Raw genomic sequence first — 23,619 nt, 5'->3', positions numbered from 1 at the left:
TATTAGGTTTCCCCTCATGGTCTCATTCAACATTTCTGATTTGGTTCAACAGTAATTAAATCCCAGAAGTATACTGTTTTAGAGATAGAAGAAAGTTTCCTAATTTGCAGTCTTTTCATTTTACAGATGAGGAAACCAAGGTTCATACAGGTTAAGTCTTTTATCCAAAGTTACTCATATAGTGGCAGAACTGGGATGAGAATTTAGTTATATCTCTGTGAAGTGCTTTTTTCCACTACAGCTTCTTTATGTAGTAACAGGGAACATGTGTTCCACAGGCTACTTTATGATTTACTCCTAGGATTGCCTTTACTTGTCATTTAAAACTCTTGTTTATAGGCATGCCAGTAGCCCACCCCTGTGTGACAGGAGATGCTTTCTTTTCTTTCTTTCTTTCTTTCTTTCTTTCTTTCTTTCTTTCTTTCTTTCTTTCTTTCTTTCTTTTCTTTCTTTCTTTCTTTCTTTCTTCCTTCCTTCCTTCCTTCCTTTCTTTCCTTTCTTTCTTTTTTTCTTTCTTTGTTTCTTTTCTTTTCTTTCTCTTTCCTTTCTTTCTTTCTTTCTTTTAAAGATTTATTTATTTTAGAGAGAGAGAGTGCACACATGTGGGGGGGAGGGGCAGAGGGAGAGGGAGAGAATCTTCAAGCAGACTCCCCACTGAGCATGGACCACCCCCTGCCTCCATGCAGGGCTCGATCCCACTACCCATGAGATCATGACCTGAGCCAAAACCCAGTCAGAGGCTTAACCGACCGAGCCACAAGATGCTTTCTTGTGCAGTCAGGTTGTCCAGTTACTCAAGTTTCACTATTGACTGTTAACTCTGCTTCTTGCATATTTGGATCATACAGGGATTTTTTTTTAATCAGTGTTCCAGAGTTGTGGTGCTTGATGCTTTTTCTAGAAAATGAAATCTTAAATTGACTACAATCTAGCAGTTACCAGAGGTTGGCTTAAGGCTTCTGATACTTACGAGAGACAGGCTAATAGATAAGCTAACTATCTAATTTTCCAACTTGCTCTGTTAAGTAAACCATCAGAAAGGAATGCACTTGGAGCTTGTCCTCTCACCTCTCTACAGAACTGCCTTCACTGAATTGTGGTTCAGTATAATTCCAGCTTTTATAGAAGGCTTATAATGAAAACATCTATGTGAATAGGATTTCTTTTTCAAAACTCTACTTGAAGACATGTTTAGTTTTCTAACACAGACATTCTTTAGTGTGTTCCTAGTGCTGGAAAAACATTTCCATCCAGTTGAATTTACTATGTGCATACTTTAAACTATTAAGTCAGTAAAGACAATAATAATGAATGGTGTTTTGGAGTTTATAAAATGCTTTCACATTACCTAATTTTATGTAGCAGTCCTGTGATGTTATTAAATATAAGTATTCCCATTTTACAGTTTAGAAAATAGGTATAAAGAGGTATGGCTCTGAGGAAGTAGTGGAACAAAACTGGAACTGAGATAGTTTGCCTGTTAATCCTGCATTCTTTTTTTTTTTAATTTCTTAAAAATTCAGTTTAGTTAACACATAGTATAGAATTTGTTTCAGGGGTAGAATTTAGTGATTCATCAGTTGCATATAACACTCAGTGCTCATTACATCAAGTAACCCTTCTTAATGTCCATCACCCAGTTACCCCATCCCCCCACCCATATCCCCTCCGGTGACCCTCAGTTTGTTTTGCATTCTTTCTATTATATCATGGTATCTCCCAGAGTAAACCTATTTCCCTTTTTTGCCTTAGCCTCCCCAAATTCTGAGTTAAACTCTGTTTTAATTTATATATATAACAGCCCACATATTCAACAACATCTCTTACTTTGCAAGTTTTAATTGATTTTTGCTTTGAGTAATGGTATTATAGGTATTTTAGGTATTTTGCTTTATGTAATTATATAAATAACTTTGTGAACTCTGCCCCAAATATTTCAGAAAGTAGATAGGTCATAGATACTAAGATAAATTGATTTATATCTATGAAGAATGATCACTGTATTAGGGCTGTGTTGGCACTTTCGTTTTCTACCTAATAGTTTATCTAACTCTCCTCTTTAGGTAATATGTTGATACACTTAAAAACATTTTTAAAAATTTTTCTTTGGAGGAAAGATATGAGAATAGTTTAGCACTTATCATATCTCAACAAATATTTGAAGATGTTGTTATCCATCAAGTAGATTAATAAGCTTTATGATAGTAGTATCAATGAAAATCAAAATTGCTTTTATCACACTTTTAGAAATTGAATACTTAAACTTCAGTTATATAGGATGCTTTTTATTAAAGTGGATAATTGTCAGTATGTAAATATATTGATATATGTGTGTAAATATATATGTATATATACATATGTATGTATATTATATGTAAATATATGTATATATTACATATAAATATACATGTGTAAGTATATGAATATATGTATGTGTGTATATATGTTTATATTACATATAAATGTATATGTAAGTGTGTGTGTATCCCCAATATTTACATATTGACATTATAGAGACACACACAAATACACTCTCTGTACTGTTTGTACTGCTCTCTTCTGGCTGGAATCAACCTTCCTGGATGATAGAAGGGCCAAAAGAGCAATATAAACAGCAGATTGGTATATCTGTCATAATTCCACATTTAAAGAATGAGTTTCTGGCATTTCCAAGTCTAAGATTTTTTCCAGACAGTATGCCAATGAGTAGTACAGGCCAGACAACATAGGTACATGACTATATGGTTTGTTACCTATTTGTCTGTGACTGAAGTCAGTGGTAGGCAACAAGAGGTATGCTCCATCCTAGAAATGTATTCCAACATGCAAGCCCAAGTTAACCTCCTCCAAATCTGTCTATTAAAGTTTAATGGAAAACTCAAATTCTTTTCATCAGCTTTTGTCAGTACAAAAGTATCCTTCCCAAAGTCTTCCCAGGAGCCAGCTAGATCTCTGTGGGTTTTATTTCTTTACTTTTTTTATTGTGGTGAAATATGCATTACATAAAATTTGCCATTTTAACCATTCATGAATTTTCTAATTTGTTTTTCTTCACCATGGTTGACTCTTAACTCTATCTCAGCTAGGGTGTTTTTTAAAATGGTTCTGGAGAAAGTGGGTAAGAATCTTAAAGTGTACTATATCAAAGAACAGTCTACTAAATTGCAGGGCATCTGAGGTTAGTAAGATAACTGTGAAGATGGTCTATAAACTTTAAAATGAGTAGGAGTTAAGCAGTTGTGGAACTGCCTTCTTGCAGGGTAAAAATTGCATTTTTTTGTTTTCAGAAAGACTAATATAATTGTTCTTCAGATGGTAGTTACTTCAAGTTAAGACATGGAACATAATTCCTTTTTCAGGTTTTTCACGAAAGAGAATGTGAACAGGGAAATCTGAAGAACAAACTTTTTCTTAAGAAATTATAAATAGGCACTAATATATACTATTTGAGAAAAATGTAGTTACTGTAGTAATAAAGGTTTTAACAGCCAGCTAATTCAAAGCATCAGAAAACTTTACACCCTGGATCTTTCTATATATTACCCAGCAGATTCTACCCAAAGAATTTTCTTAGAATTGAAGTCCATATTCTGATGAGGCCTAAAGCTAAGTTATGGTTAAAATAAGCAAGGATTAAATATAGTGCCACTCCTTACTTTAACCAGAAAATAGCTTCAGGTCTGAGCAGAATATGAACTTTAATAAAAGTGTTTGGGTAAAAGTTCTCTGGGGTTTGATGGAGATAGATAGATAATTTATAATAATATGGGTGCAGTATATGTTATGTTTTTAAAAAAGATTTATTTATTTATTTTAGAGCACACAAGCAGGGGGAGGGGCAAAAGGAGAGGGAGAGAAACTCAAGCAGACTCCCTGCTGAGCACAGAGCCTGATGCGGAGCTTGATCTCACCACCCTGAGATGACCTGAGCCAAAATCAAGAGTTGGCTGTTTAACCGAATAAGCCACCCAGGCACCCCATATTGTTACGTATAACACACAGACACACTAATATAATGGAACAGTTAAGATCTGTGTGTTTCATTGTATGTATATTTGGGAGGGAGTGGAATATTGTAAACAAATATTAAACTGTAGTTAATGCTATGCATGCTAAAGTGGTTTAAAGGGGTGAAGTGTATGGATGTCTGCTACTCAATATAAAATGGATTGATAGAAGGATTTGTTGATAGATACATGATAAAGCAATTACTATAAAACAATTGTAAAATCTAGGTAATGGTTATGTGGATATTTACTGTACAATTCTTACAACGTTTTTGTATATTTGAAATTTTGCATAATAAAAAGTTGGAAAAAATAGTGTTAATGATAAGGTACTTAAGTCTACATAGGTCTAGTTTGGTACAGTCAACAATTATTGACACCTACAGTATGCCAAAGTGCTATAACTGGTATTAGGATTATATGATAGTGAAATGACTCAGACAGTCTTAGGTGGTGAGTAGCAGGAGATGAAATTGGGGAGAAAGGCATATTAGGTAACAGAGAGTTTTATATACCATAATAAAAAGCTTAGACTTTATCCTATGGCATTTTAGGCAGGGGAATGATAGGTAGATCACTCTCACAGCTTTGTGGAGGCGAGATTTGAGGTAGTGGTGGCAGTGGTGGGGCTAGACTAAAGATGAGGATATTAATTAGGAAGTCGTATTCCAGATGCAGATGATTAAAACCTGAATTATAGCAGGGCTAGATTCTAGAAATATGTAGGAGCAATAATCAATAGAGCAATAATTAATAGAATAGATTCGTTTTATTAGTTGTGAGTAGGTTATAGGGAATCAAGGGTGACAAATACCATGTAAGAGAAGGAGCACGTTTGGGTCTGGAGGGTAAAACAGTAAATTTGGTTTTGGATATGTTATGTTTCAGATACTGTTAAAATAACCATAGATGAAATCATTCATGCTACACCCCACATCAGCAAAGCAGAACCTAACTAAGTTTCTGTGCGTGGCCTTCCCAGAAAAGGAAGGCCTAGGTCAACTAGTTAGTGCTTGCCTACTTACACAAGTTACCTAACCCTGCTCCAAAACTTCCCTTTGCTTCATATAAGGAAAGTAACCCTACTTTAACCAATTAGCAAATGCCCAGAATAACTTCCTTGTTCCTGCTCACTTTACGCTGTAAATATCTCTTGCCTTGGGGCACCTACGTGGCTCAGTCAGTTGAATGTTCGACTGGGTTTCAGCTCAGGTTGTGATCTCATGGGTCCTGGGATTGAGCCCTGAGTCAGGCTCAGCACTCATAGGAGAGTCTGTTTGAAGAGTCTCTCCCTCTGCCCCTCCCCCTACTCATGCTCACTCTCTCTCTCTCTGAAATAAATTAATTTAAAGCAATCTCTTGCCTTGTACAGTTTTTTGGACTTCCTTTCTTTTTTTTAATATTTATTTATTCAGAGAGACACAGAGAGAAAGAGCAGAGGGAGAAGCAGGGAGCCCAATATGGGACTCAATCCCAGGACCCTGAGATCAGGACCTGAGCCGAAGGCAGATGCTTGACCAACTGAGCCATCCAGGTGCCCCTGGACTTCCTTTCTATCTACCAGATTGGATGCTGCCTGATTCATGAATCATCTGAATAAAAGCTTACTAGGTCAGTAAATTGTCTGTAGAAATTTTTCTTTTAACAGATATTATCTCCTCAAAGCGATATTTATTCATTCATTTGTATTTAATGGTATTTGACAAATACTACTACAGAATTCCATACCTGCTGCTAATAAGATGGTGGGCAAAAGGGACACAAATATTGCCTTTAAGAACCTTACAGTATAGTGGGAGAGAGAATTAAACCAGAAGGTATAATAAAAAGTGACATTTATGGTGGTAGGAGAAGCACAGGATGCTATGGAACTTCACAGAGGGGACAACTAACAGTCTGGCAGTGGCTCTGCAGGAACAAGATATATCAGTCTGAAACTTGGGATGGAGTCTGGGCTGGATACAGCAATTATGACTCTCTGCTACTGATTCCTGAGAGTTGATAAAAATGTCAACGGATAATAGTATAGAATTGTTAAAGAAAAATGAAGGGGGTGGAAATTGGAGGGGGAGATGAATCATGAGAGACTATGGACTCTGAGAAACAAACTGAGGGTTTTAGAGGGGAGGGAGGGTGGGGGGATGAGTTAGCCTGGTGATGGGTATTAAAGAGGGCATGTTCTGCATGGAGCACTGGGTGTTATACACAAACAATGAATCATGGAACGCGACATCAAAAACTAATGATGTAGGGTGCCTGGGTGGCTCAGATGGTTAAGCATCTGCCTTCAGCTCAGGTCAAGATCCCAGGGTCCTGGGATTGAGCCCCGCATCGGGCTCCCCGCTCGGCGGGAAGCCTGCTTCTCCCTCTCCCTCTACTGTTCCCTGTGCTTGTGCTCTCTCACTCTCTCTGTCAAATAGATAAATAAAATCTTAAAAAAAAAACTAATGATGTAATGTATGGTGATTAACATGACATAATAAAATAAAATTAAAAAAAAACAAAAAAAAATGAAGAAAAGGCTAAAGGCAAGTAAAAAGCCAGAGAAGGAGACAGAAACGAAATAGCAAGGTAGAAGAATTAATTGAGTGTGGTGTAATGGAAACTGAATGTTTCAAAATGAAGAGTGTAGTCAGTAGTGTTAGTATAGAAAGTTCTGATGAGTTAAATAGCAATAATTGGTTTGGCAATTTGGAGGTCATTGGTGACTAAGTGGAAGTAGTTTCAGTTAAGTGATGTTTAGTTAAAAGTAAAAAAATTTTAATATCTTTAAGATATTAAGATATAAAGAGCTACAAGACAAAACACAAGGAAATGAAATAAAACTTTTATCTTAATTTTAAATTGGAAATATCTGTTACATATTTATTAAAAAAAGTTTTATTTGTATTCACTGAAAAAGTCTAAAAGTTAAAAACCCTAGAGAAAATAGTAGAAATGGAGAAATAGTAAGTTCCACATTTAAAGCAGGGAATATATGAGTCTGGGACATCTTGCATAAAAGTAAAGCAGCTGCCAAAGATGAATTGGTCCATATCAAAGGACAAAGGAGCCAACATGGAGAAATTGGCACATCAAAACTGATAATGACTACAGGGGATTGAGACACATCAAGCACCTAAAAATCCATGAGTTCTTAGATTTTAATTTCCCTCTTTCTTTTATTGGGTATATGGAGGTTGCTGGGCCACCAACTCATTACTTTAAACCAGGGATCAGAAAACTATGGCCTATGGCCCCAATCCAGTCCAATCCCTATTGTAAGGCTGTGAGCCAAGCAGAGTTTCATAATGAATCAGTAATCCACTGTGACTTTTTAATAAAATTATGAGATCTTCTCTGACACATAACCTTTTTGAAATTGGTATAATAGGGCATGGATACTTCCTCAAAATGAACTTAGATATGTTTATGGCAGGATATGGAGAGGGTCCTCACATGCATTACTAAAAAATTATACATAAAAATAATAAAAATGAATTGGATGGCCTCGTCACTTTTATAAACCTTTTATCTTTAAACTTTTAATTTTGGTGAAATCTTAGCATTTGCAACTATGTGGATGGAGCTAAAGTGTATTATACTAAGTGAAATAAGTCAAAGACAAATACCATATGATCTCATTCATGTGAAATTTAAGGCAGAAAACAGATGAACATAAGGGAAGGGGGGAAACAAGCCATGAGAAACTCTTGACGATAGAGAACAAACTGAGGGTTGGTAAAAGGGCAGGGGGGGGCGGGGAATGGGCCAGATGGGTGATGGGTATTAAAGAGGACACTTGTGGTGAGCACTGGGTGTTGTATGTAAGTGATTAATCACTGAATTCTACTCCAGAAACCAGTATTGCACTGTATGTTAACTAAGTAAAATTTAAATAAAAAATAAACTTTTAATTTTGGATAGTTTCAAACATAGCAGAGAAAATGGTATATGTAAACTGCTATTTTACCCATTACCCATCTTCATCAATTATCAACTCATGGTAACTTAAATTCATGTATATCCCTCCTTCTTTCTCCCTACTGGATTATAATGAAGCAAATTCCACATACATAATTTCATTTGTACATTCCATTATGTACAATTTTATTTTTCAAAAATAGTATTATAACCTTGGAATACTGAAAAGCTGAATAGTTATTTAGAAAAATGTTTTCCAGTTAATGTATACCAGTAGGCATCCTTTTCTGAGTTCACAATAATCACATATACTGTGCTTTTCTCTTGGAGTCTAATTGTATAATAATAAAGGTTAAGAGGAAGTGTTTTACCTGTTCTATGCAGTCTTCTCTCATTTCTCCTTTAAAAATAAAATATCACAACATTAATTATCTTAACAGAACATTTTCATATAGCCTTAGTAGAAAGAGAAATACTTAAAATAATCCTAATTTAAACAAGTTGAAATACTGAAAACTGAAGAGACAGCAATAGCCAAAACTCAAAAAGTATGAAAGTACCGATGATTCTCATACATAACCTTTAGGGCTGATATCTTCACTGAAGCCAAATGAGTAGACTATGCCTACATTGCTCCTTCTGTTCTTAAAATGATACCTTAAAACTTGCATGGCAAGTAAGTTTCATCTAAGTGCCAATTTTAGTTGATAAGTGGTGGTTACCTACAGAATTGTGCTGAGAACTTTTATAAGGCCTTTTTTTTTCTTCTCAATGGGAAAGAATACTGTGTTTGATTGTGGGTTATTTGCTCTCATAGCAACAAATTACCTGCTGGCTCTGGTTTAGTATATCAAATGACGCTTTTATTTTTTTAAAGATTTTATTTATTTGACAGAGAGAGACACAGCGAGAGAGGGAACACAAGCAGGGGGAGTGGGAGAGGGAGAAGCAGGCTCCCCGCTGAGCAGGGAGCCCGATGTGGGGCTTGAACCCAGGACCCTGGGATCATGACCTGAGCTGAAGGCAGACACTTAACGACTGAGCCACCCAGGCGCCCCTCAAATGATGCCTTTAAAAGAGACATCTTTGCTTAAATTTATAGGCCATTAGGCTGAGAGAAAAGCTATGTGATAGGGCTACAGTCTAATTTCTCATTATTGATAGATATTAGGTAGACATTAATTTACATATTCTCATCCTTGAAACAAGTAATTGTGTATAATTCGTGGGTATTTATAAGTACCAGTTATGTGTTTCTCTTATAGCACTTAGTGCTTGCACGCATATACCACTCATTTGGCACTATGCTTATGTTAACTTATTATTTACTTTATTTATTTAGTCTACCTTCCCAAGTAGATTGTTTTCTAAAGCTTATCAGCAGCATCTTATCATATTCCTCCCTGTAGTCTTAGCACCAAGAAATGCCTTGATGACGACTGTGTTTCTATAAAAATACATGTTACTTGTCTGTCATTAACTCAAAATTACTTGCTATTTTGGGATATTTTTGTGTAGACTGGGATTTTTTTTAGCTATATAGTTCAAAAATTGCATAACACTTCTAATATGATATGGAATCATGCTGTGAAATCTGGATTGTAATGCTTTCATAGGACATCTGAATTTTTAAGATAGTAGATGGCCCTTGTCTTTAGGTAGATAAAAGAATAAATCCTACAGTAAGATAGTTATTCTCTTGAAGATCTCTAGGAATGTAAAAGTTAAGTCTCTCTCAGAAACTTGTTTAACATTCTCTCTTCCCAGTAGTCAATAAATTATTCTTATGACTAAATAAAACTAAAGACAAAAAACAAACCCTACCCTGCTTGAATTTATGTTTTTAAATCTTCCTTAGACTTTAAAAACAGCCCAGGGTACTTTGTATAGTGTTAAATAGAAATTGTTATGTCTGTAATCTTGATATTTTTCAAGCTAAACAACTTTTCAAAGCTATTAAAAGTAGACATCGAGTTTCACCATATTAGTCATTATCAATCTTCCTTGAATCCATGCCAATTTTTTCATGTAAAGGAAATTAACTTTCATGACAGAAGGGTTAAGATCTAAGATCTAGATTCTAGAAGGACATCTAAGGGGATTGGTGTAATGAAGTGATTGCTTCTGACTCTGGTATGTTACAGTCTTTTAAATATATACCACTGCTGTTTATTTTTCTCATAAAAGCCAGTGGTTACTGCTTCATTTAGTTTCTTGTCAACTGTAACAGTCCCCATCTCTTAACTATATTTGTCTTAGTCACGATGAGGGGCCCCATTAGGTAAAGAAAGGACCAGACAGTAAATATTTTAGGCTTTGCAGGCCAAGAGGCAAAACTGAAGATATTAGGTAAGTACTTATATATCAAGAGAGAAAAGTTCTATTAAGTTTTTATTGATAAAATTTAAATTATAATTGAGTATTTTGTGTGGTACACATCTAATGGGAATGTGGGGATAGCATTTAATTTAATTGGGGTTCAAAGTTAGTGTTTTCTCTTATCAAACTCAACTGCAAATGTTCTGTTAATGCTGATCTTGGTATATATTTTGTGTATTTCACCTTTGAAAATGCCCTTTCAAACGGGTAGGTACTACCAAATACTGATACCAGTCTATGAGCAGCATCATATTTTATAGAATTCTGTTAGATTCTTCTCTTGATGTTGGCCTTTTAGCGTGTTATTACATTGCAGATTAATCATTGCTGGTTCTAGGAAGCTCCTCAATTGCACAGTTGATGGATTTTGAAATAGGGAAATTTACTATGCATTTGTATTTAGGTCCGAAAAATGCTGCTGGAATTAGGGGGGCCAGTTCTGATATTCTGGGACTGAGTGGTTTCCCAGGATTTGGGACTCAAAGTGCTAAAATTGGGACTTTGTTACCCTTACTAGGACTTAGTTTGAGATCAGAAAACAGATCTACTTCAGATTTATATGGGAATACAGATCTCATTTCTTTTTTTAATTCTTGACAACTCAACTTCACATTACTTTATAATTCAAACAACATTAATAGCTTTACTTCAGTAAAAATTTCACATATAGTTAGTTTTGCCTTGTAATTTTAGGTTCAGTTCATCAAGAAACATCAAATTTGAAACAAAAGATGATTTCAAAAAGCCATTCAATTTGATAATAGTGGCCAGTTCAGTGGTGGTTCTCATTCAGAAAAATTTCAGTCTCAGCATAGAGCTAAAAAAAAAAAAAAAGCCACTGCTTTTACCCCTGCTAAGTTTTTGAACTTGTGGATAGAAGGGCAAGTCAGGATATTCAGCTTCTGTTTCTGACAAAAATTCACAAAACTGAAAGTGGTGAAACTCACAGGAGTGAATGAAGTTCACCTTTGACATTTTCGGTTCAGTAACATATGACGTATTTACATATTTTCTGCAAAGTAACTGTTGGTTGAGTAATATATTTAAACATCTAAAATTTTTAAATTTTATTTTAAATAATAAATTTAAACACCTTAACTTTTTTAAACACCTTTAAAAATAAAGATTTTATTTATTTATTTGACGGAGAGAGCAAACTCAAGCAGGGGGAGCGGCAGGCAGAGTGAGAGGGAGAAGCAGGCTCCCCAAGGAGCAGGGAGCCTTACGCGGGGCTCAATCCCAGGATCCTGGGACCATGACCTGAGTCCAAGGCAGCAGCTTAATAACTGAGCCACCCAGGTGCCCTTTTAAACACCTTTTTATAAGCTTCATAAATTTGTCTTTTTTCCTCTCCACATATTTATCATAATCAGTTGATTATGCACATCTTAGCAGATTCCACTTTAGGTTGAAATGAATTAGAGTTTTCTCAACTTTGAAAATATTCTTGCCTGAAGTTGTTTTACACAGACTATTCATAGAGGCTAATTCTCCAGTTACTTCAAACTTGGCATTGACTCAAAAAAAAAAAGTTGAACAGTGTACATCTGTTGACCACAGAAAACCACTTTAAATCATCTTCCTTTTTTTGTCTTGTTTTTAAATAAACTATTAATGTTGCTCCCAGTGTCCTCAACTTTTAAGCAAATATACTTGCCCAGTGGCCAAAAGTCTTAAGTTTGTTTTCTCTTGGACACATTTCTTCATCTTCTACAGTCAAACGTGGTTTAATTAACTCATCATCAGTGAATGGCTTTCCTTGCTTGGTTAACAAATGAGCCACTCAGAAACTTACTTTGGTCATACTTCATGTTTATTTTCTGTTAGTGAAGAAATTCTTCTATGATGAGACACTTCTTTGTAAATTTTCTACTTTTTCTCACTGTTGCTTGCCTGTGGGCAGGGGATACTACGATGAGCCCTTTGTTTGGTAATACTGCTGCATATTGGACTGTGCCTCAAAAGTGTGATATTGTAAGTCCAGTTTTCTTTCCTTATTTTGATAAGATGGGTATGCACTGGTAATAAAAATTAAAAGTTGTGGTGTAGCAATATGTGTGGCACTTGCAATGCTGTGCACCTATAACCATGTCACTACAATTGGCGGTGTGCCAAACAGCCAGGTAATGTGCTAATCAGTTCTGTCATTGTAGCATGAAAATAGCCGTAAATAATATGGAAAAGAATAAGCATGGCTCTACTCCAATAAAACTTTATTGGCAGACATTGAAATTGAATTTCGTATAATTTTCATATGTCACAAAATTCTTACTTTTTCGAAAGTCCTTTCGACTTTTTCCAAACCATTTAAAATGTAAAAACCATTCTAGTTGTGGGCTCTAAAAAAACAAGTGACATATGGGCTGTACTTTGTGCATCTCTAGTCTAGATAGCTTTTTTCAAACTATGTAATATTACTTATATTTTTTAACCCTTGCATTCATTTATATCAATTTTCCCTTTTTCATGTTATTTTAAAATTTATTTCTACTTAAATAAAAAAACTGAGTGAGGGCACCTGGGTGGCTCAGTCGTTAAGCGTCTGCCTTCGGCTCAGGTCATGATCCCAGGGTCCTGGGATCAAGCCCCACTTTGGGCTCCCTGCTCAGTGGGAAGTCTGCTTCTCCCTCTCCCACTCCGCCTGCTCTCACTGTCTCTCTCTCCCTCTCTCTCTCTCTCAAATAAGTAAATAAAAATTTTAAAAAAATTAAAAAAAACCTGAGTGATAGTTATTCTTTAAATGGAGGATAACTAACTTTAGCATAGCACCTAAAATACTCAGCAGAGTGCCTGGCACATTGTAAATGCTCAATGATTGTTTGCTTTACTGTTGACATTCTTATTGAGATCGGCCCCTGATAGTGGTAGAGAGGTGTTTAAGATGAAAGAAGGAAAAAAGGAAAGGGGAAAGAAAGGAAAGGAAGGAAGGAGGGAAAGGAAGAAAGGAAGAAAAGGAAGAAAGAAAAGGAAGGAAAGAAAGGAAGGAAAGATGCTTTCTACACACACACACACTTTCTAGTTTGTTTTGGAATACAGGACACAAAATCATGAGCCCTTTAAAATTGGGGTATGAAGATTATATCTATAACTTAACCATGTAGACTGTGATAGAAATAAACTAAATTGATAGGATGAGAATTGCTTTCCAGAAAAGCCTTGCTCGTTGTATCCTCGTCTCATGAGTTTTATAGGAAAGATGCTAAATTATTGAGTAATTTCTTTCCATACCTGGTCAAGAAAATTGCAGTGTTAATCTGACTTCTGTGATGCTTTTTAAAACAAACACTTGTGATCATTAGCCATTGTTTTAAATCCCTTACAGTGCATATCCATTAGGTCTTTCTGACTTGAACACATCCAATGTTTCTGTTATTTCATCACAGATTTATTATATGAGCTTCCTCCCTAAGTTTAATGGGGCATTATTCTTAGACCAGTATTACTCGAAGTATGGGATGAAGACTAATAACTGATCTGCAAAATATTATTGGCCTGTTAACTGTTTATTATTTGTGATAGAAAAAAATTAGTAGAAACAATTATAAACTTTTATGACAGTTTGACAGGATAATTTTACGTATATTTAACAAAAATTTGGATATTTTTATTAAAATTTTAATACATTTAAAAAGATGATATAATTGGTATATAACATTATATTAGTTTTAGGTGTACAACAAAATGATATGATATATTGTGAAATGATCACCACAGTATGTCTAGTTAACATCTAATACCAGTTACAATTATTTCTTGTGGTGAGAACTTTTAATGTGCATTCTCTTAACACCTTTCAGAAATACAATACAGTATCATTGACTGTAGTCATCATGCTGTGCACTATATCCTTATGACTTATTTATTTTATAAATGGAAGTTTCTTTTTTTATTTTAAAGATTTTATTTATTTGTCAGAGAGTGAGAGAGAGAAATAAGAGAGTGAGCACAAGCAGGGGGAGCAGTAGGCAGAGGGAGAAGCAGGCTCCCCACTGAGCAAGGACCCCGATGCAGGACTTTATCCCAGGACCCTGGGATCATGACCTGAGCTGAAGGCAGATGCTTAACCAACTGAGCCACCCATGCATCACTTAATGGAAGTTTCTACCTTTTGATCACTTTCACCCACTTCTCCCACCACCCCACCTCTGGAAAACACTAATGTCTTTTTTGTCTATAGGAATTTAGGTTTTTTGGTTTTTTTGTTTTTTAAGATTCCACATGAGTGAGATCATATGGTATCTGTCTTTCTCTGTCCGACTTATTTCACTTTGTATAATGACCTCAGGGTCCATCCATGTTGTCACAAATGACAGGTTTTCCTTGATTTTTATGGCTGAATAATATTCCCTTGTGTATTTATACCACATTTTATTTTTTCAACCATCGATGGACACTTAGGTTGTTTCCATGTATTGGCTGTTGTGAATAATGCTGCAGTTAACATGGGAGCGCAAATATCTTTTCAAGTTAGTGTTTTTGTTTGCTTTGGACAGATACACAGAAGTCAAATTGCTAGTTCAAACAGTAGTTCTATTTTTAATTTTTTGAAGAATTTCCATCTTGTTTTCTGTAGTGTACATTCATACCAACAGTGCACAGGGTTCCCTTTCCTCCACATCCTTGCCAACCCTTATTGTTTCTTGTCTTTTTGCTAATAACCATTCTCACAGGTGTGAGATGATGTCTCACTGAGGTTTTGATTTGCATTTCTTTAATGATTACTTTTGTTGAGTACCTTTTCATATACCTGTTGGATATCGGTATGTTATCTTTAGAAAAATGTCTACTTAGATCTTGTGTCCATTTTGTTTGCTATTGAGTTGTTGAGTTCTTTATATATTTTGGATATTAACCTCTTATTAGATACATGATTTGTAAATATTTTCTCCCATTCAGGAGATTGTCTTTTCATTTTGGTGATGGTTTCCCTTGCTGTGCAGAAGCTTTTTAGTTTGATGTAGTCCCACTTACTTATTTTTGTCTTTGTTGCCTTTGCTTTTAGTGTCAGATTCAAAAAATTGTCTCCAAGATATATGTCACGACTCTCCTTGCTTGTATTTTCTTTCTTTCTTTTTTTTTTTTTTATAAGATTTCATTTATTTATTTAACAGACAGCGAGAGAGGGAACACAAGGAGGGGGAGTGGGAGAGGGAGAAGCAGGGTTCCTGCTGAGCAGAGAGCCCAATGCGGGGCTTGATCCCAGGACTGTGGGATCCTGACCTGAGCCAAAGGCAGACGCTTAATGACTGTGCCACCCAGGGGCCCCATCATTGCCTGTTTTTTCTTAAGGTGTTTTAGTGTCAGGTTTTATGTTCAGGTCTTCAGTCCATTTTAGGTTATTTTGTGCATATAAGATAGTGGTCTAGTTTCATTCTTTTATATGTAGCTGTGACAGTTTTTCCAGCACCATTTATTGAAGAGACTGTCTTTTCCCCTTTGTATGTTTTTGTACCCAGTGTTGTAAATTAATTGACCATATATGCTTAGGTTTAATTCTGGGCTCTCTGTTATTTTCCATTGATCTATGTGTCTGTTTTTTATGCCAATATCATACTGTTTTGATTACTATAGCTTCGTAATACAGTTTGAAATCAGGAAGTGTGATACCTCCAGCTTGGTTCTTCTTTTTTAAGACTGTTTTGGCTATTTGGGGTCTTTTGTACTTCCATACAAATTTTAGGATTGTTTATTCTTTTTCTGTGAAAAATGCCTTTATAATTTTGAAAGGGATTGCATTAAATTGTAGATTCCTTTGAGTAGTATGGACATATTAACAATATACTTCCAATCTGATCATGGTTTATCTTTCAGTTTATTTGTGTCACCTTCAATCTTTCATCAATGCCTTATGGTTTTCAGTGTGCATGTCTTTCACTTCTTTGGTTAAATTTATTCCTAGGTATTTTATACTTTTTGATGCAGTTGTAAATCAGATTGTTTTATTTCTTTTTCTTGTAGTTCAATATTAGTGTATAAAAACACAACAGATTTTTGTATACGGATTTTGTATCCTACAACTTTAATGAACTTGTTTATTCTAACAGCTTTTGGGTGGAGTCTAGGTTTTCTATATCCTGTCATCTGCACATAGTGACAGTTTTAGTTCTTCCTTTTCAATTTGGATACGTTTTATTTATTTATTTTTCTTGCCTAAGTGCTCTGGCTATGACTTCCAATTCTGTACTGAATAAAATGACAAGAATGGGCATTCTTTTATTTTTATTTTTTATTGTTATGTTAATCACCATATATTACATCATTTGTTTTGGTGTACTGTTCCATGATTCATTGTTTGTTCATAACACCCAGTGCTCCATGCAGAATGTGCCCTCTTTAATACCCATCACCAGGCTAACCCATCCCCCTACCCTCCTCCCCTCTAGAACCCTCAGTTTGTTTTTCAGAGTCCATCATCTCTCCTGGTTCGTCTCAAATTCTTGTCTTGTTCCTGATCTCAGAGGAAAAAGCTTTCAGCTTTCACCATTGAGGATAATGTTAGCTGTGGGCTTGTCATTTATGGCCTTTATTATGTTGAGGTATGTTCCCTCTGTAACCACTTTTTGAGATTTTTTTTTTAAATCATAAGTAGATGTTGAATTTTGTCAGATGCTTTTCCTGTATATATTGAGATAATCGTATGTTTTCATTTTGTAAATGTGGTGTATCACAATGATTAATTTACAAATGTTGAACCATCCCTTGCATCCCTGGAATAAATTGCACTTGATCATGATGAATGATCCTTTTAGTGTTATTGTTGAATTTAGTTTTCAAATATTTTGTTGAGGTTTTTTGCATCTGTATTTGTCAGAGATATTGACCTCTGTAGTTTTCTTTTGTATGATGTCATTGTCTACTTTTGGTATCAGGGTAATGCTGGCTTCATGAGATGAGTTTGAAAATGTTCTCTGATCTTTTTGAAAGAGTTTCAGAAGAATTGGTATTCTTATTTAAATGTTGGTAGAATTCACCAGTGAAGTCATCTGCTCCTGAACTTTTCTTCTGGGAGAGATTTTTTTTTTTTTTCACAAATATGATTTTTGTATTTGTCACCATTAAATGTCTGGCTTTTTTTTTTTTTTAAAGATTTTATTTATTTATTTGAGAGAGAGAGAGAATGAGAGATAGAAAGCACGAGAGGGAAGAGGGTCAGAGGGAGAAGCAGACTCCCTGCTGAGCAGGAAGCCTGATGTGGGACTCGATCCCGGGACTCTAGGATCATGACCCGAGCCGAAGGCAGTCGCTTAACCAACTGAGCCACCCAGCACCCTAAATGTCTGACTTTTAATCAGATTCTTGGACTGGTGGCTCATATCCATCAGCTCGTTCAACTTTAGCACTGGTCTCATCCCCAGTAGCTTTTCCAGAACTACTACCTTCACCATGAAGCTCCATGAGCTTTCCCAATTCAAACTTGGGCTTCTTCAGCGTTTTTACTTTTCTAATGAAGACATCATGAAGTGGATAAATAGACTGACAAGCCTTTTCTGTATCTTTTCCGATGCTGTCTGGAATCAGTTTATTGACCACTTCTTTCAAGTCATTTGTTTGCACCTCTCAGGTCATGATTTCCCTCATCTTTTTCCGAATTTGACGGACCTGTTGGTGCTGAGCATAAGAGGTCTTCTGAATCTGATTATTGCGTTTTTTAGTAAAACCAACACAAAATAGACGAAGCAAATAACCATCGGTAGTCTTGACATCAACATGAGCTTCAATCATGGTCTGCCATTTTTTGACCATGGAGCACATTTTGTCATGGGTAAGATCCATGCCATGGAAATTAGTCAGGCAGTTTTTGCCCTGAACATTCTCAGTAATTAGCTTGAATTTTCTAAATGCAACTTCATCATTCTGCAAATCAGCAAGGCTCACTTCAAAAATCCGACCCTTGAGGCCATCAGATGCGATTTTGGTTCCTTGAGTTCTTGTGACTAATGTTTTTCCAATATTTCTTATATTGAACATAGCTGGTGCTTTCACATCATACCAATCTTTCTTAGAAAATGGATCAACCACTTTCTTCTTGGCTCCCTTTTTGCCGCCTTTCATAGGGCACTTGTTCTTGCTGGCCACCATGGCGCTGCTCAGGGAGCCAAAAAAAAAAAGTGGGAGAGATTTTTGATTAGAGATTCAATCTACTTGTTATTGGTCTGTTGAAGGTTTTCTGTATATTCATGATTCGCTTTGGTGGGCTGTATGTTTCTAGGGCTTTGTCCATTTCTTCAGATTTTCCAATCTGTTGGGCTTTAATTGTTCATAGTAGTCTCTTATCCTTTGTAAAGGTTTCTGGGATAACCATTGTAATGTCTCTTTCATTTCTGATTTTATTATTATTATTTTTTTTAGTCTTCATTTCATTTGTTTTTGCTGATTGTTGCTATTTCTTTCTTTTTACTGACTTTGGGTTTAGTTTGTTCCTCTTTTTCTAGTTCCTTGAAGTGAAAAGTTTATTTGAGATCTTGTTTCTTAATGAAGGCATTTATCATTCTGACCTTCCCTCTTAGAGCTGTTTGTGCTGAGTTCCATAAGTTTTGGTATGTTGTATTTCCATTTTCAGATTTCTCAAGATATTTTTTGCTTTTTCTTTTGGTTTCTTCTCTGACTACTTGGTTGTTCAGCAGAATGTTGTTCAGTCTTCACATATTTATAAATTTACCACTTTTCTTCTTATAACTGATTTTTAGTTTGAAACCACTGTGGTCAGAAAAAAATGCTTGATATGATTCAGTTCTCTCAAAATTTTATGACTGTTCTGTGGCCTAACATATGATTTTTCCTGGAGTATGTTCCATGTGCACTTAAGACTGTATGCTGTTGCTTAGATAGAATCTTCTGTATGTTTGTGTTAAGTCCATCTAGTCTAACATGTTATTTAAGTACAATGTTTTTTTAATAGATTTTCTGTCTGGATGATCTAATTGATGAAAGTGGGGAATTTAAGTCCTCTACTATTTTTTAATTGATGTCTATTTCTCCCTTTATGTCAATTAATGTTTCTTTATGTATTTAGGTGGATAAATATTTACAAATGTTTTATCCTCTTGTTTGATTTGTTCTTTTATCATTATTTTATGACCTTGTTTGTCTCCTATTATAGTCTTTGTCTTAAAGTGTATTTTGTCAGCTATATATTTTGTAAATATACCTACCCCAGCTTTCTTTTGGTTTTCATTTGCATGTAGTATATTTTTTCTACCCTTTACTTCCATTTTGCACATCCTTACATCTGAAGTGAGTCGCCTGTAGACAGCATATAGATGGATCTTGTATTATTATCCATTCAGCCACTGTGTGTCTTTGTATTGGAGAATTTATTTCATTTTCATTTAAAGCAGTTTTTGAGGGGTCTGTACTTATTGGCATTTTGTTAATTGTTTTCTGGCTGTTTTTAAGATTTCATTGTTCCTTTCCATTTTTCTTGCTCTCTTCCTTTGTGATTCAATGATTTTTCTTTTTTTTTAATTTTATTATGTTATGTTATTGACCATACATTACATCATTAGTTTTTGATGTAGTGTTCCATGATTCATTGTTTGTGTATAACACCCAGTGTTCCATTCAATATGTGCCCTCTTTAATACCCATCACCAAGCTAGCCCATCCCCCCACCCCCCTCCCTGCTAGAACCCTCAGTTCCTTTCTCAGAGTCCATAGTCTCTCATGGTTCATCTCTCCCTCTGATTCCCCCCCACCCTTCATTTTTCCCTTCCTACTGTCTTCTTTTTTTTTTTTTTTAACATGTATTATTTGTTTCAGAGGTACAGATCTGTGATTCTATAGTGATATGCTTAGATTCCTCTTATCTTTTGCATATCTATAGACTTTTGCTTTGTGACTACCATGAGGCTTACATAAACAACACATATATATTATTTAACACACACATATGTAAAATAGTCTATCTTAAATTGATAGCTTAAGTTTAGATCCATTCTAAACCTTTTTTTCTCCCTCTCCCACATTTTATGTTTTGATATCACAATTTACATCTTTTAGTTTTCAGTATTCATTTACAAATTACTGTAGTTGTATTTTTACTACTTTAGTCTATTAACCTTCATACTAGATTTATAAATAATTAACCAACCACCTTTAAGATTACTCTGAATTTTACTATTTATTTGCCTTGACCAGTGAGATTTATACTTTCACATATTTTCCTATTACTAATAGTACCCTATGTTTCAGCTTAAGGAAGTCCCTTTAACATTTCTTGTAAGTCTGGTCTAGGGGCAATAATTCCTTTAGCTTTTGCTTGTCTGGAAAACTCATATTCTACCCTCCCACCCCATCCAAATCTGAAGGACAGCTTTGCTAGGTAGAGTATTCTTGTTGGCACTTTCCTTCTTTCAGTATTTTCAATATATTATGCCCACTCCCTGCTGACCTGCCAAGTTTCCACTCAAAAATTTTGATTGTCATGGGCCTTCACTTGTGTGTAACTGTTTTTCTCTTGCTGCTTTTAAGATTCTCTCCTTGTCCTAAGAACAAACAGTGTTAAAATGTCCATACTACCCAAGGCAATCTGCAGGTTTAATACAATCCCTACCAATATACCAACAGCACTTTTCAAAGAACTAGAATAAATGATCCCAAAATTTGTATGGAACCACAAAAGCCCTCAATAGCCAAAACAAGAATTAATACCTATTTTTCTGAAACTGTTCCAAAAAATAGAAATGGAAGGGAAACTTCCAAACTCATTTTATGAGGCCAGCATTACCTTGATCCCAAAACGAAAGACCCCATCAAAAAGAATTACAGACCAATATCTCTGATGAACATGGATGCAAAAATTCTCACCAAAATACTAGCCAATAGGATCCAACAGTACATTAAAAGGATTATTCACCACAACCAAGTGGGATTTATTCCTGGGCTGCAAGCTTGGTTCAACATCTGCAAATTAATCAATGTGATACACTACATTAATAAAAGAAAGAACAAGAACCATATGATACTCTCAATAGATGGAGAAAAAGCATTTGACAAAGTACAGCATATAGCATCCTTTCTTGATTAAAACTCTTCAGAGTATAGGGGTAGAGGGTACATACCTCAATATCATAAAAGCCATCTATGAAAAACCCGCAGCAAGTATCATTCTCAATGGGGGAAAACTGAGAGCTTTTCCCCTAAGGTTAGGAACATGGCAGGGATGTCCACTATCAGCACTGCTGTTCAGCATAGTACTAGAAGTCCTAGCCTCAGAAATCAGACAACAAAAAGAAATAAAAAGCATCCGAATCAGCAAAGAAGAAGTCAAACTCTCACTCTTTGCAGATGATATGATACTTTATGTGGAAAACCCAAAAGACTCCACCCCAAAACTGCTAGAACTCCTACAGGAATTCAGTAAAGGGGCAGGATATAAAATCAATGCACAGAAATCAGTTGCATTTCTATACACCACCACCAAGACAGAAGAAAGAGAAATTAAGGAGTTGATCCCATTTACAAATGCACCCAAAACCATAAGATACCTAGGAATAAATCTAACCAAAGAGGCAAAGAATTTGTACTCAGAAAACTATAGAATACTCATGAAAGAAATTGAGGAAGACACAAAGAAATGGAAAAACGTTCCATGCTCATGGATTGGAAGAATGAATATTGTGAAAATATCTAGAGCATTCTCTAGTACTTAGAGCAATCTACACATTTAATGCAATCCCTATCAAAATACCATCAACTTTTTTCAAAGAAATGGAACAAATAATCCTAAAATTTGTATGGAACCAGAAAAGACCCCGAATAGCCAGAGGAATGTTTAAAAAGAAAAGCAAAGCTGGCGGCATCACAATTCCGGACTTCAAGCTCTATTACAAAGCTGTCATCATCAAGACAGTATGGTACTGGCACAAAAACAGACACATAGATCAATGGAACAGAATAGAGAGCCCAGAAATGGACCCTCAACTCTATGGTCAACTAATCTTCAACAGAGCAGGGAAGAATGTCCACTGGAAAAAAGAGTCTCTTCAACAAATGGTGTCGGGAAAATTGGACAGCCACATGCAGAAGAATGAAACTGGACCATTTCCTTACACCACAGACAAAAATAAACTCAAAATGGATGAAAGACCTAAATATGAGACAGGAATCCATCAAAATCCTAGATGAAAATACAGGCAGCAACCTCTTTGACCTTAGCCGCAGCAACTTCTTCCCGGAAACATTGCCAAATGCAAGGGAAGCAAGGGCAAAAATGAACTATTGGGACTTCATCAAGATAAAAAACTGCACAGCAAGGGAAACAGTCAACAAAACCAAAAGACAACTGACAGAATGGGAGAAGACATTTGCAAATGACATATCAGATAAAGGGCTAGTATCCAAAATCTATAAAGAACTTATCAAACTCAACAACCAGAGAACAAATGATCCAATCAAGAAATGGGCAGAAGACATGAACAGACATTTTTCCAAAGAAGATGTCCAAATGGCCAACAGACATGTGAAAAAATGCTCAACATCACTTGGCATCAGGGAAATACAAATCAACACCACAGTGAGATACCACCTCACCCCAGTCAGAATGGCTAAAATTAACAAGTCAGGAAAGGACAGATGTTGGTGAGGATGTGGAGAAAAGGGAACCCTCTTACTGTTGGTGGGAATGCAAACTGGTGCAGTCACTCCAGAAAACAGTGTGGAGGTTTCTCAAAAAGTTGAAAATAGAGCTACTGTATAATCCAGCAATTGCACTACTGGGTATTTACCCCAAAGATACAAATGTAGTGATCCAAAGGGGTGCATGCACCCCAATGTTTATAGCAGTAATGTCTACAATAGTCAAACTATGGAAGGAGCCTATACATCCATCAACAGATGAATGGATAAAGAAGATGTGGGTGTATATATACAATAGAATATTATGCAGCCATCAAAAAAATGAAATCTTGCCATTTGCAATGATGTGGATGGAACTAGAGGGTATTATGCTAAGTGAAATAAGTCAATGAGAGAAAGACAATTATATGATCTCACTGATATGAGGAATTTGAGAAATAAGACAAGATCATAGGGGAAGGGAGAGAAAAATGAAACAAGATGAAATCAGAGAGGGAGACAAACAGAGGCTTTTAATCTCAGGAAACAAACTGAGTGTTGCTGGAGTGGAGGGAGGTGGGAGGGATTGGGTGGCTGGGTGATGGACACTGGGGAGGGTATATGTTATGGTGAGTGCTGTGAATTGTGTAAGACTGATGAATCACAGACCTGTATCCCTGAAACAAATACATTATATGTGAATAAAAAAAAATCCTACAGAAAAAAGAAAAAGAAAAACAACTGGAGATATCACAATCCCAGATTTCAAGTTATA

The 23,619-nt window shown here is 35.6% G+C and overlaps 1 protein-coding gene and 1 pseudogene across 3 annotated transcripts in view; both read right to left on the bottom strand.

Annotated features, from left to right (window-relative positions):
• Positions 1-23,619, bottom strand: part of WDPCP (WD repeat containing planar cell polarity effector) — a 447,045-nt gene that overhangs the window by 4,048 nt on the left and 419,378 nt on the right. For 2 of the 3 annotated variants that reach the window (XM_073897650.1, XM_073897651.1), the window contains exon 20: positions 8,282-8,310. The exons of the other annotated variant lie outside the window; for it this stretch is intronic. In XM_073897650.1, coding sequence (XP_073753751.1) covers positions 8,282-8,310 — 29 coding nt within the window. The remainder of the gene's footprint in view (positions 1-8,281; positions 8,311-23,619) is intronic. 3 annotated transcript variants of the gene reach the window in all.
• On the bottom strand, positions 17,551-18,368 carry LOC112821231 (small ribosomal subunit protein eS1 pseudogene; annotated as a pseudogene).

The sequence above is a fragment of the Callorhinus ursinus genome, unplaced genomic scaffold (genome assembly GCF_003265705.2).
Source record: "Callorhinus ursinus isolate GAN/ISIS: 27379988/994484 unplaced genomic scaffold, GSC_fseal_2.0 scaffold10, whole genome shotgun sequence".
Taxonomy (NCBI): domain Eukaryota; kingdom Metazoa; phylum Chordata; class Mammalia; order Carnivora; family Otariidae; genus Callorhinus; species Callorhinus ursinus.
Note: the sequence above shows the minus strand (reverse complement) of the source record. Positions and strands in the feature narration are given on the sequence as shown.